The sequence below is a fragment of the Chelonoidis abingdonii genome, chromosome 2 (genome assembly GCF_003597395.2).
Source record: "Chelonoidis abingdonii isolate Lonesome George chromosome 2, CheloAbing_2.0, whole genome shotgun sequence".
Classification (NCBI taxonomy): domain Eukaryota; kingdom Metazoa; phylum Chordata; order Testudines; family Testudinidae; genus Chelonoidis; species Chelonoidis abingdonii.
Genome location: NC_133770.1, coordinates 5,731,733 through 5,744,588, shown reverse-complemented (window position 1 = coordinate 5,744,588; position 12,856 = coordinate 5,731,733). Strand labels below are relative to the sequence as shown.

General features: G+C 49.2%; 1 protein-coding gene across 1 annotated transcript in view; it reads right to left on the bottom strand.

The window, feature by feature from the left end:
- Positions 1–708: 708 nt before the first annotated feature.
- Positions 709–12,856, bottom strand: part of LOC116822644 (uncharacterized) — a 93,225-nt gene continuing 81,077 nt past the window's right edge. The window contains exons 7-12 of the mRNA XM_075061932.1: positions 12,011–12,118; positions 10,475–10,558; positions 4,420–4,527; positions 3,240–3,287; positions 1,687–1,770; positions 709–738 (exon numbers count right to left, since the gene is read on the bottom strand). Coding sequence (XP_074918033.1) covers positions 709–738; positions 1,687–1,770; positions 3,240–3,287; positions 4,420–4,527; positions 10,475–10,558; positions 12,011–12,118 — 462 coding nt within the window. The remainder of the gene's footprint in view (positions 739–1,686; positions 1,771–3,239; positions 3,288–4,419; positions 4,528–10,474; positions 10,559–12,010; positions 12,119–12,856) is intronic.

Below are 12,856 nucleotides of genomic sequence, written 5' to 3'. Positions count from 1 at the left end.
ACCATTTAGGTGGACTAGGCTGTTGCCTAGGGTGCCAAGATTTGGGGGTGCCAAAAAGCAGCACCCCCAATTTTTTTTAAGAGGTTGAGTGGCTGCTGCTGCTGGGATGGAGAGGGAGTCTGAGCTGGCAGCAGCAGCAGGCAGCCCAGGGGGTCCTCTGGGTCAGCGCGCCACTGGCAGCCCAGGGGTTCCACTGCGCAGTCGCTGCTTCACTTCTTTCGCCTCCCAGGCTTGCGGCGCCAATTCACAAGCCTGGGAGGAGGATTAGAGCAGGACAGCATGCTCAGGGAGGACACAGAGCAGAGGTGTGCTGGGGTGGGGAGGTACCAAAAGGCTCCTCGGGCCAGGGTGGGAAGCTGCCACGGGAAGTGGGGGAACACTTCAGGGTGGCGGGGAGCTGTTGCAGGCTGCGGGGGTGAAAGGTGGAAGTTTCGCCTAGGGCGCGAAACTTCCTTGCACCGGCCCTGAGGCGCGAGTGACATACAACCCACTGAAAATGACCATTTATTTATATGAGACTCTAAGGGACAGGATCAAAGCCCAGACGCACAGCTCAGACACAAGGAGCAGGAGTGGCTGTAGGGATGTTTGGGGACGTTTGTGCCTTTCTTCCTGTTCTGCCTGAGAATCTCATTCGTCCCCCAAGTGTGATATGGGCAGTTGCGGAGAACATGGCCAAGCTGCTTCCTCACTTTTTTGAAAAACCTTTCAAACTAGGACCACCGGACACAAGTAGGGCTAGAGAGAGAGAAGCACATTCGTAAGGGGTTCTAGGGAAACAGGGAGCCCCTCTACCTGATGCTCAGAGAACTCCACTCCTCTGTCTGGCACTTATCATCTGGGGGGGAGGGAATGTCGTTAGGTGTCTCTGGGTTCTCCTTTGAGAACAGCACTGCCCGGCCCCTACGTGCTTTGCTCTGCCCTAAGAGGGAGCTCTTGTGTTTCACAAGTGATTTTTTCACTCCTGATCCTGGGGCCTGCAGGAGATGATACTTGCACACTGGGATGTGGGGGAAAACCCTGTTGTTGAAATCACACCCTTGGGGAACAGAGCAGCCTTAGAGGGCAGGCCGATCCTAGCTGGTGTTAATGTTGCAGCTCTGTAGAGTTCCATGGAGTTTTGCCCCTTTGTCCCAGCTGAGATCTGACTCGGCGTGTGACTCCTGCCCTCTTGGCTGGGAGAGGGCAATGCGTTACGGGTGCTGTGAGGGATGGGGAGAGGAAGGGCTGATGTTCTGGAGAAGAACTTTCATACTGGCCAAAGGTAGAGATCCAGACACTGCAGCTGCTCCCCACCTTCTCTGGGAAGGTGAAGAGAGAGAAGAACCTTTGCTGGGGCTGTTGAGTGGCATGGGGACATCCCCTGCTATAATCAGGATCTTCATCCCATAACGTTCCAAAGTCACTAGTCCATCAGGCCCACCTAGAAGCAGGTGGCCTAGAGGGGCCCCAAGCCCCCCCTTTCCTGCCTACCTCTCAGCCTCATGTGAACTCCATAGATCCTAGCATGGCACCTTTCTTTGGCACATGTGGATGTGTTTGTCCGATGGGAGTATGCCCCAAGCTGATGCCATGTGGAATCCCTGGCCAGGAACCCAGCTAGATAAGGATGCCCTGACTCTGCCAGGGTCCTATGATGACCATGCAGATCCCTCTGCTGGTCACCTGAGTGGAAGCCTTCCTTACCTCCTCAGCCACTGTGTCACAGGTGATCAGGTTGATGGCCGGCTGCTGCTCGGGGAAGATGTATCCTGAATAGTCTCTCGCCAGCTGCCAGGGAGTGAAGGTGAGAAGAGCTCAAAAAAGGCAGAGAAGAGGTCAAGGATCAGTTCATTCATCTCCGCAGCCCTGGTGTTGGGAGCAGACCTTGCACCTCTGGGTGTGTCTGCTGAGGTATAGACTGATCTCCCTGGGGCAGTGACCACCCCACGCCCTTCTGAAATATCTGGAAATCAGCCAGCGCATGGCGGCCAGCATTCTTCTATAGTGGAGTGTGCCTTGACGGTAGCACATGCCAGGAAGTGGAACTGGCTCCACAGAGTTCAGATAGTTTGGTCTCAGAGAAGCTGCAGCAAAGTTCTGTTTCTTGGTACCTCCTAGGCTGTGTCCCTGTTAGCTGCCTCCTGGTCTGGTGTTAAACTAGGGACGTTACAACGTGGGCATGATAACGCTATGCTGAAAGGTCCTAATGGCCCCTCATCTCAGGTGTCTTGCATGCAGAGGTGATCAGGGAACCAACAGTAGGAGTAACCCAGGCTCTTGTGGTGCATAACAGCTGATCTGACTGCAGAGAGTGGGCGACTGACAACCAGAGCTGCCCATGTAGCCAGAGGGAGGGCCTGGAGCTACTAACTTCCAGACGCGGGGGCTGGAACAAGTCTGTGTCCTGTGTGCTAAGTGGTTGGGATGAGCAAGGGAGACTTGGCAAGAAGCCAGAGCAAACAGACAGCTGCTGCCTAGGACGAGGGGCTGCCCTATCTGACCTGGCATTTCTGCCACAAGGAGCGGCCTGCGTGTGGTTTTGTTCCTACTGCTGGTCAGGGGCACAGGAACATGGGTACGTTTTGTAAACAGAGTAGAAGATAGCCAGCCTCTGCAGCACCAATTTCTCACCCAAACCACCCCGCAAGGTCCTGATTGCTTGGCCAGAGGAGCAACAAGAGCGATCCTCCAGCTTCACCAGCCTGCTCCACGGCAGGAGAAGGGGAGCTACTCACACTCATGGGGCTAGGGGCCATCTACAAGAAAGGAGTAGAAACAACTCTGTCACCTAAAAGGTGAATGTGTCTTGTTTTATTTCCTCCTTCCATTTCTTTAATCTCCCCTTTCCCTCTCCAGCACGTCCAGCACATTCTGGCCAGCTCCAGACCACTGCTTCATTAGGCTTTTCCCCTCTTTAACCCCCTTTTTTTCCCCTCAGAAAAGCACCGTTCCCTTCCCTCTGATTTCGCCTCTCTCCAGTTCACTCCATGCTCTTGCGTCTGCTGTCTCTGCCGCCTTCCGCTACAGCGCCCTCTGTCTCTTGACCTCATGTTTCTCTGCACTGCTGCCCCCATCTGGAATAAATCTGGCTATAGCTACAGCCCTTGACTTTTAGGAAGGAATGTGAATATTTTTATCCCCATGTCACAAATGGAGAAACTGAGGCATGGAGTTTTTGAGGGACTTGGCCAAGCCCACTGAGTGGGTCAGGGGCCGATCAGAGGAGTTTTTTGCTCTCAGTCCTAACCTTAGCTCACTAGATCATGTTTTTCCTGCTGCTGAACCTTGTCCCCACATGTGCCCACCTGTGGGCACAGAGAGACCTGGGAGCAGTCAGAGCACCACTGTTTGCAATCTAGTAACAGCTCCTTACACCTTTCTGTTCTGCAATTTTTCCCATCTCTGTGCCTCAGTTTACTCATCTGCAAATGAGGATAATAATACTGACCTGCCTCGCAGGGAAATTAATAGATTTTGAGGCCACAATGTGAGCATCTAATCTATCCTCTTGCATAATGCAGGCTAGAGAATTTCACCCAGTGATCGCTGCATCAAATCCAATAACCCAGGGTTGACTAAAGTAGACTTTGAGAAAGAGACATCTAGTTCTGATATAAAGACACCAAGGGCTGGAGGGCTCAGCACTTGGAAGTGCTTCCAATGGTTAATTGCCCTCATCATTAGGAATAATTTCATTAATATTTGTGAAGTGCTTTGGCAGCTCTGGATGAGGAAAATGCAACATATATGTTGAATCTCCTAGACTTCAATATGGTGTGTGTAACATTGTGCATTTTAACAGTCTGTTGTGTTTATATTTGCCACTTATCAGAAACATTACTGTATAGATAGGTGCCATTTGGATACGTTAACATTACTCTGAAAATGGTTGCTCCCCCCCTCCACACACCCACCTCTTAGATACTTAAACTCGCTAACCATAAAATGTCAACAGAAATTTTTCATGCACTGCACTGACCAATCCATTGGAAAGTACCATTCTGTGTTGTTGTGTACCTGGAGTGAGGGCATGGGCTTTGGGTGGGGACCTCTCTGAGATAATGTTCCTTGTATAAGGTCTGAAGAACCTTGTCTGAGCTGATCCGTGATCTGCAGAATTTTTTGAGGCTTGAGTGTTAAATCAGATTGAAACAATGAATTCATAGGGAAGTGACAGGGCACTGGGCTGGGAATCAGGAGACCAGGACTTTATTCCTGGCACTGCTGTATGAGTTTGGACAAGTCAAGTCACTTCATGTGTTTCACCTCCTGCTCTTTGTTTAGACCGTAAGTTCTTTGGAGCAGGGATTGATTCTCACTCTGTGTGTACAGGGCCGAGCACAATGCAGCCCTGCTATTGGTTGGGGTTTCTACATTCAAATGTAATGCAAATCGTTATAAACATCACAATTCTCCATCTAGCATGTGATTCCTTACCCCATCCCCTTTGAAGTCGCACTGCTCCGTGACAGCTTTCTCCGACACTAGACACATGGTCTCTTTAATGAGGAAGTTCAGCTTCTGAGTGCTTTGAGAGTTTTCATCCTTAGATATTAAATGAAAAAGACAAATATCTGTGATATAAAAGAACAAAACAAAGTCTTTTGGGGGAGCAGCAATGTTCCAGACCCCACTGTTGTGTTTGTCCAGCAGCTGCAATTCACCAGCAGGATGGGCTTGATCCGGAAGCGGTGCCAGGGTTTTCAGCGTTCCTCCTCTGAGCATTCAGCAGTAGGCTCCTTCCACTCCATGTCTTCGGGCACTTCGACGGCAGGTCCCGGAACGAGTGAAGGACCTGCCGCCAAATTTCCACTGAAGACCCGGAGTGGAAGGACCCCCGCGCCGAATTTCCACCAAGGGTCCAATGCTCACAGATACCCTGCTGTCCAGGGACATTACATCACATACAGATAGGGAACTGAGATGTAGAGAAGTGGATTCTGTGGTGGAGCGGGGAATTGATCTCACAACTCCACTTCATTAACCGCAAAGCCAGGCTGTCTCAGCTGGTTAGGAGCTTTCTTCAAGCTGCCAAAGTACCTGCCAAAGTACAGTGTGACCTTCAGAGATACTTAACACCCGCAGCTCCCACTGACTGCACTGGGCGATTTGGGTGTTCAGCTGTTCTGAAACCAGGTCTACACATAAAAATGGAAAAGAGATTCACAGTGTTATTCCCTGTTTGACACAAGTTTTCGCTCTGGTCTCACGGCTGCTCGTTCATCATATGGGGATTAGAATTATAGGACTGGAAGGAACATCGAGAGGTCATCTAGTCCAGTCCCCTGCACTCATGGCAGGACAAAGTATTATCTAGACCATCCCTGGCATGTGTTTGTCCAACCTGCTCTTAAAGATCCCAATGATGGAGATTCCACAACCACACTAGGCAATTTATTCCAGTGCTTAACCACCCTGACAATTAGGAATTCTTTCCTAATGTCCAACCTAAACCTCGCTTGCTGCAATTTAAGCCCATTGCTTCTTGTCCTATCCTCAGAGGTTAAGAGAGAAGAATTTTCTCCCTCCTCCTTGTAACAATCTTTTAGTTTAGTGAAAGGCAGCCACGTCTGGTCTGGTGCGTGGCAGATGTTTAGCAGCAGATGTAGTGCTATATAAAGTGCTGTGGTCATACTGTAGTCATCTGTAGGGGTGGAATCCAGGGCACCAAATCCTCCCTTCCCCTGGGCACAGAGGCTGCCCCTTCCTAGTGTCCTTGGGGCTATGAGCCATCCCGAATGGGGACAGGTTCTGTGGAGGTCCTGCCAGTGCTGGTCAGGTGAAGAGTAGGAAGCACAGTGCACTTTTCTAATGGTAGGTGCAGCATGAGTGCTGTCCTGGGTACCTAATGGCTTCGGCAGGGATTCTGTCACCTTGAAGGCCCCTTAGTGACCGGACATCCTACCTGCATCCTGTGCAAAGGGCTGGTCTAGGCACCTGTGATGATAACGCTAAAGTGGATTAAATAGTGCACAGTGCTGGTCCTCTGGCCTGGGGTGAATTTCCCCTCTCTGAGTATTTCCCAACCTATGTCACTGCCTGTTACTCCCATCTAAATATTTTCCTGATAGCAGCACACGATTTTCCTCCAAGAGGTGAGGCTATAGTGGATCCCACATCTAGGTTCTCAAACTCAAGAGTGAAATGTTGGAGGCCGACTAGCAAGCTAAGGGTTTAGCGCTCTTGAGAGAGTCATCGCCATTTTACCCGGGGCTAGATATGGCCATGGCCATGTCTGAAGCAAACCATCTCTGATGAAGCATTCAGCTGCTTCAGTCTTTGCCCCGAGTAACTAATTTGCACACCCTAGAAGAGGTCTTGTTGGGTTTTTATTCTCTCACCCCTCGGAATTGCTGCCTCAGAGCACGTTCAACGCTGCCGCTCATGCTGAGCCAGCTCCCGCTCTGCTTCTGCAGTCCCTGCTCTGGGTTTGAAAGATACCCACAGAAGCCTTGTCAGTGTGCAAAGAACTGAAATTGTGATTTCTCCAGGCTGTTTGCAATACTAGGGCCTGATCCTGACTCCTAGCTTCATACGGTTTTAAGGCCAGAACCAAAAGGTGACAGAATCATTTTTGGTGTCAGACTGAACAGCATCAGTGTTTTCAATACGATGGAATTTGCACCTTTAATGACGCTGCTGTGGCATTTGGTTCCTTTTGCTGATTTCTGTGTATGGGTAGATGGGAAGGAGCTGTGGGGTTTGCTCAAAAGCTGCATTAGGTGCCTGAGCTATAGTGGGTGTGTTTGGTAGGGAGAAACTTGGGGCAACTCCAGCTTGTTCTTTAGGCTGAAATTCACCCCATGGCAGAGGGGCTGCACAGGGCCCGGAGCATCCTCAAGCCTTTAACATGGGATGCCCATCAGTCCTTCCTTGCTGGAGTACATTAAACCCAGAGCTGGTAATTTCTTTACATGCTCATGATAAATGGTGATGATTTGTATGGCCACAGCACCTAGGAGTCTTAGTAATGGACCAGGACCCCGTTGTGCTAGGGGCTGTACAAACACAGAACAGCCAGATGGTCCCTGCCCCAAGGAGCTTGCAGTCTAAGTGCAAGACAAGGGACAACAGCTGGAGACAGACGGACAAGGAAGCAATGAGACAATGCCGGTCAGCAGGAGAGGTGGAGGTTTCAGCACATTGGCAGCCTTGCTGTTTTTCGTAGGCATCCCGGCAAAGGAGAGTTTTGAGGCGAGAGCTACGGGGGGCCAATGAGGTGGCTTGGCAGATGTTTATGTGGGCCATCTCACGAGTGCCTGGGGCAGCCTGAGAGAAAGCAGGAAGGTGCCTGTTTGAAAAGGAGCGGGCAATGGAGGCTAGCAACATGGGCTCACCAAAGGCGAGCAGTGACAGCTTGGCAGCGAATGAGAAGAGGATACGGAGGGTGGGGATCGACTGTGAAGGGACTTGAAAATGAAAACAAGCAGCTCATGCGTGAAGTGGTAGAGAAGGGAGAGGCAGTGAAGGGATTCAAAGAGGGGGGCGGCACAGTCAAAGAGACAGGCTAGGAAAACAAGGTTTGCCACAGCATCTACATGGATATTAGTGGGGCGAGATCGCATTTATCAAGGCCAGACAGAAGGACGCAGCAGCAATCAAGGGTGATGAGCACTTGGCCAAGAGTTTTAGCCCTGTGGATGGACCTGAAAGGCTATGTCTTGGAGGCATTATACAGGTTCAGAACTGGATGTGAGGACCTAGCAAGAGGGCAGAGTCAAAGACCTGGTCTACACGAGGGGCGGGGGATTGATCTAAGATACGCAACTTCAGCTATGAGAATAGCGTAGGTGAACTTGACGTATCTTAGATCAACTTAGATTGACTTACTTTGTGTCCTCGTGGCGCAGGATCAACAGCTTCCGCTCCCCCGTCGACTCCACTTCTGCCTCTTGCCCTGGTGGAGTTGATGGGGAGCACGTTCAGGAATTGATGTATCACATCTACGTGAGACATGATACATCGATTCCCCAATAAATCGATCACTACCCGCCGATCGGGCGGGTAGTGTAGACATACCCAAAGATGACGGCCCTGCTATGGGCCGGAGTGCCAGGGAATGGGGGAGGCTTGTGGGGAACAGAAGAATGGCCAGACTTGGTCAGACCAATGATCCATCTAGCTCAGTGTCCTGGAAAGATGAGGAGCTCTGTTTTAACCATGTTTAGATTGAGCTGATGGCTGGACATCCACAAGGAGATGTCACAGAGACAGGCCGAGTTTTTAATTTGGACGGAAGGAGATTTTAGTTTCGAATAGAGAGGTGGATCTGTTAGTCATCAGCATAGATTTAATTTATTTTAGGGACAAGGAGTTATGGCCTACCTATGTCTTTGAAGGAACAGGGTGTGGGGCATTACCCACTTTCTCCCTGTGGTAAATCAGGTAGGCTGATTGAGGCCACAATGGAGATGACATGACTGTTAACCCAACTAAGTTCCTCAGTGACTGAGGCCAGGGCTGTGGATGCTAGTTAAGCCCATTCCCTTAGGGCACCTGAGGCCAATTGGTGCCCTCTAATGGTGGATGAATGAAAGTCCCAGTTTGTAAATCATTACATGCCCTGGGCCATACATTTTCCAAAATGACTGTTGATTTTGGGTAGGTCAAAATTTGGGTGCCCAAATAGAGAGATCTTGAAGGGGCTTCGTTTTTAGAGGGTGGGGACTCAGCACTTTCTGAAAACCAGGCCCCTTTGAGGACTTCTTCTGTTGGGCACCCAAAATTACTAGTAACTTTTAACAAGTTGGACCTTAGGGCTTGTCTCCACTTACCAGAGGATCAACACTGTGGCGATCGATGCATCAGCGTTCGATTTAGTGTGTCTAGTGAAGACCTGCTAACTCGGCTGCTGATCACTCTCCCACCGACTCCTGTACTCCACCTGATCAAGAAGAGTAAGGGGAGTTGACAGGAATGCATCTCCTATTGATGTCGCGTAGTGTGGACCCCGCAGGAAGTAGATCTAAGCTACGTTGATTTGAGTTATGCTATTCACGTAACTCAAATTGCATAGCTTAGATCGACTTTTCCTTCTCGTGCAGACCAGGCCTTAGTGTCTGGATCTTGGCTACAATTGGCCCAGGGATGGTTCTCCTTAACAAGGATGGCATGTGACTCTTAGTCGGGGTCTTTCCTTGGTCAGTAGCACTGTCAGGTGACTCACTCCAGTTCATGTCTCTAATCTCCTCCCTCAATATGGAAGAAGAGGACAACAGTATAAGTCTGCCGCATGGCAGTTTATTGTGCATAGGAGCCCTGGTGAGCAGCACTGCAACAGATGCTACACAGCAGGTAGCAGCAGATGCTCTGAAGCTGTTCAGATTGTTATGGGCCTTGCTTCCGATGATCCTTCCAGAGAAGGAGAAATGGAGCCACAGCTGGGTCTATCAGGGTCAAAGTCACTTTTACGTCTTCTCTCCCTGGATCTTCTCAGCAATGGAGAGCATGCCCCGTATGGTTTTCGTGCTCTGGTTATGAAAAAAGTTAACTTTTGTAAAGAATTTTTTAGCTCTATACCTTGTAGTGGGTCTAGGCTAGAAGGAAAAGAGCACGGAAGGGTAAGCATCTCCATGCAGGCTGATACTGGCTCCAAACATTCAAGGAATGTTAGTTCATTGTGCCTCTCTTGTGCTTTATTTAATATTATTAATGCCTAGAGGCCTTATCATGCAAGGTGCGGTATCTACACACACAGTGGCAGAGAGCGTCTTGCACTAAGGAGCTAAAGTCTAGATAGAGATGCGACAGCCTGACTTGCCCAAGGTCACACGGCAGGTCAGTGGCAGAGCAGGGATTAGAACTCAGGTCTTCTGATTCTCAGGTGCACATGGCCTCTCCAGAGAGCAGCCAACATCATTGTGGGCCTAGGTAGGGAGAGGAGTAGCTTTTAGGAGTGGACTCTGGATGGAGGGTGACATCACTCTGTGGGAGGGGCAGGAGCTTGCCTGCTGGAGGGACAGGGTGCAAGGGCTATGCCATTGAAGGCACAGGATTATAAACTCAGCCATTATCCCCTCCCTCTTTGCTGTCTGTTATCCTTACACCCACCTTGGGCAGGTCCCTGTTCTAGGATAAGAATGAGGGGCTATGCTGGGGCCTTTTGTCTGGTGTGTAGAACCAGGGGCCATTCACTGTCTGCATCATACAACATTTGTAAATGTCACTGCCAGATGAAGGTAGGTGGTGAGAAGCCTCCCCAGCCCCCCCTGCCCTTGCCCCGCTCCCAGGCACCATATGGAGCTTTAGGTTTCTTATGTATCCCAGTGAGATTAGAATTTGCTCCCTGCGGTTCGGCTGGCAGCTGTAGGTTCCACCTCCAGGCTCGTGGGGCAGGAGGCCTTTGCCAACTCACTGCCAGCAGATGAGCTGGACGCTTGTTCTGGGGACACTTGGTCATTGTGAAATACCTGGCCAGGGTCTCAGAGAGGGAAACCCATAACCCTGCGTCAGCCCAGCCATGAGCAGAGAGGAGGCCGTCTAGGCCACTCACCTCCTCAGACGCCTCCTCACATTTGATAATGATGGAAGGGGGATCCTGTTCAGTGGAGAAGAATCCAGAGCAGTCTTTGACCAGCTGCAAGGGAGAGAAAAGAGACCTCAGCAGTAGAACAACTCGAGGGACTGCTGGAAACTGTTCTCGGTGAGATTCCCATGACAAAGAAACTCTGAAACTTTGAATCAACATTTGTACCATGGGAAGCTGATCCCAGCCAGACCTTCCCCACTTCTGATATTCATCTCCTGCTATAACATGAGTGTACATTGTTTACGACATGGGTAAGAACTTAAGAACAGCCATACTGGATCAGATTAATGGTCCATCTAGCCCAGTATTCTGTCTTCTGACAGTGGCCAGTGCCAAATGCTTCAAAGGGAATGAACGGAACAGGGCAATTGAATGATCCAGCCCCAGCATCTGGCAGTGAGATGCTTAAGATCATGGGGCTGCATCCATGACTGTCTTGGCTAATAGCTGCTGATGGACCTATCATCCATCAATTTACCTAATTCTTTTTTTAATCCAGTTGTAGTTTGGCCTTCACAACATCTCCTGGCAATGAGTTTCACAGGTTGACTGTGTGTTGTGTGAAGAAGCACTGCCTTTTATTTGTTTTAAACCTGCTGCCTATTAACTTCATTGAGTTACCCCTGGTTCTTATGTTATGTGAATGGATAAATAACACTTCCTTATTCACTTTCTTGACATCAGTAAGATTTTATAGACCTCTCTCATATCCTCAGTCATTTTTTTTCTGAGTTGAACAATTCCTGTCTTTCTAATCTCTCCTCATAGAAGCTGTTCCATCCCCTTAATCATTTTTGTTGCCCTTCTCTGTATCTGGCCAGTTCTAAAGTATCTTTTTTGAGATGGGGCAATCAGAATGTCACACACTATTCAGGGTGTGGCATAAGGATCTGTAATCAGAGAACAATAGGAAAGACACTGTACCATACCATCCTTCTTTCCTTCCAGTCTCTGCTTGAGACTTGCATCTTCTAGGAGGTATATATAAGTCTCAGCCTGATGAAATGTCAGTTTAAATGATGACCCCAAACAGAGTCAGAACAAAAAATCAGACAAAGGATAAGATGCTACAAGGCACATGTCGGACATGATTCAGCTTTTGCCTCTTTCAGCATCTCACTTCTACCTTCTTTCATCTCTCTCTTATAATGGCTGTTTAGAATAAGCTGTTCTGCGCAGGGTCCTTATCTCCATATTTCTCTGTATAATGCCTAGGAAACTTGGAGCATGCCGGGTGACGTGCACCCTGTGCAGATGGCCAGGCCAAGGACCCTCCCCATCAAAGTACTCAAAATAAGGCATAAGTGGAACTTTGGAATGCACAGACATCACGCTGGCCCCTTTGCCCATGATTGTTGCACTGTAGTTCATGCAATTTCACTCATGCCCATATTGGGCTTGGAGACCCAGTAGATCCTATAGGTCACCTCAAGGTGTAGATGTGCGTTAGATGAGACAGACGGGAGGTGTAGATGTCTCCATGCACCCAGAGTTCCATACTCCGTCTGGTTTGAATTCACATTGGTTGACATTGCGTTTCTCTGATGCCAGGCACACTGTCTCTTTAACAGAGAACTTCAGCGGTTGGATAGCTTTTGAAGACGCGTCCTAAGAAGAAATTCAAGAAAAAACAAAATAAATCTTTGTGATAAACAACAAGGCACCAGGCTCCATTGTGGCTTTTATAATTATCTTTATTTTATGGCACAACATCATCCTGGAGGCCTTGAGCAGCATCAGAACCTCATTGTGCTAAGCACTGTTGAAATCCGAAGAGAAGGTCCTTGCCCTAAAGCAGAGGTTCTCAAACTGGGGGTCAGGACCTCTCAAGGGGTTGCCAGTTTATTACATGGGGGGTCACGAGCTGTCAGCCTCCACCCCAAAACCCGCTTTGCATCCAGCATTTATAACGGTGATAAATATATAAAGAAGTGTTTTTAATTTATAAAGGGGATTGTACTCAGAGACTTGCTATGTGAAAAGGGTCACCAGGACAAAAGTTTGAGAACCACTGCCCTAAAGAGATTACAGTCTCTGAAGAGCAAAGAGCAGTAAAAAATAGAAAGTACTTTTGTTATCCATGGGCCAAGGTTTTAGAAAGTGGCTGGTGAGTTTGGGTGCTTTGAGTTTTTGGGTGTCCAATCTGAGCCTCCTTAAAGGGAACTGTTTCTCAGAGGCAGGAGCTCAACAAGCTGGGCCTAAGAAATCACTCGTCTCTTTCAAAATCTTGGCCCAAAGCCGATAGCCTACGAAGAGGGAGCTGCTCTGCTGAGCAAGGGGTTGCTATTTTGGGGCGCACTCACTCTTCAAAGGAGGAGCAGCATTTTAAAGCGAACACAGACTTGA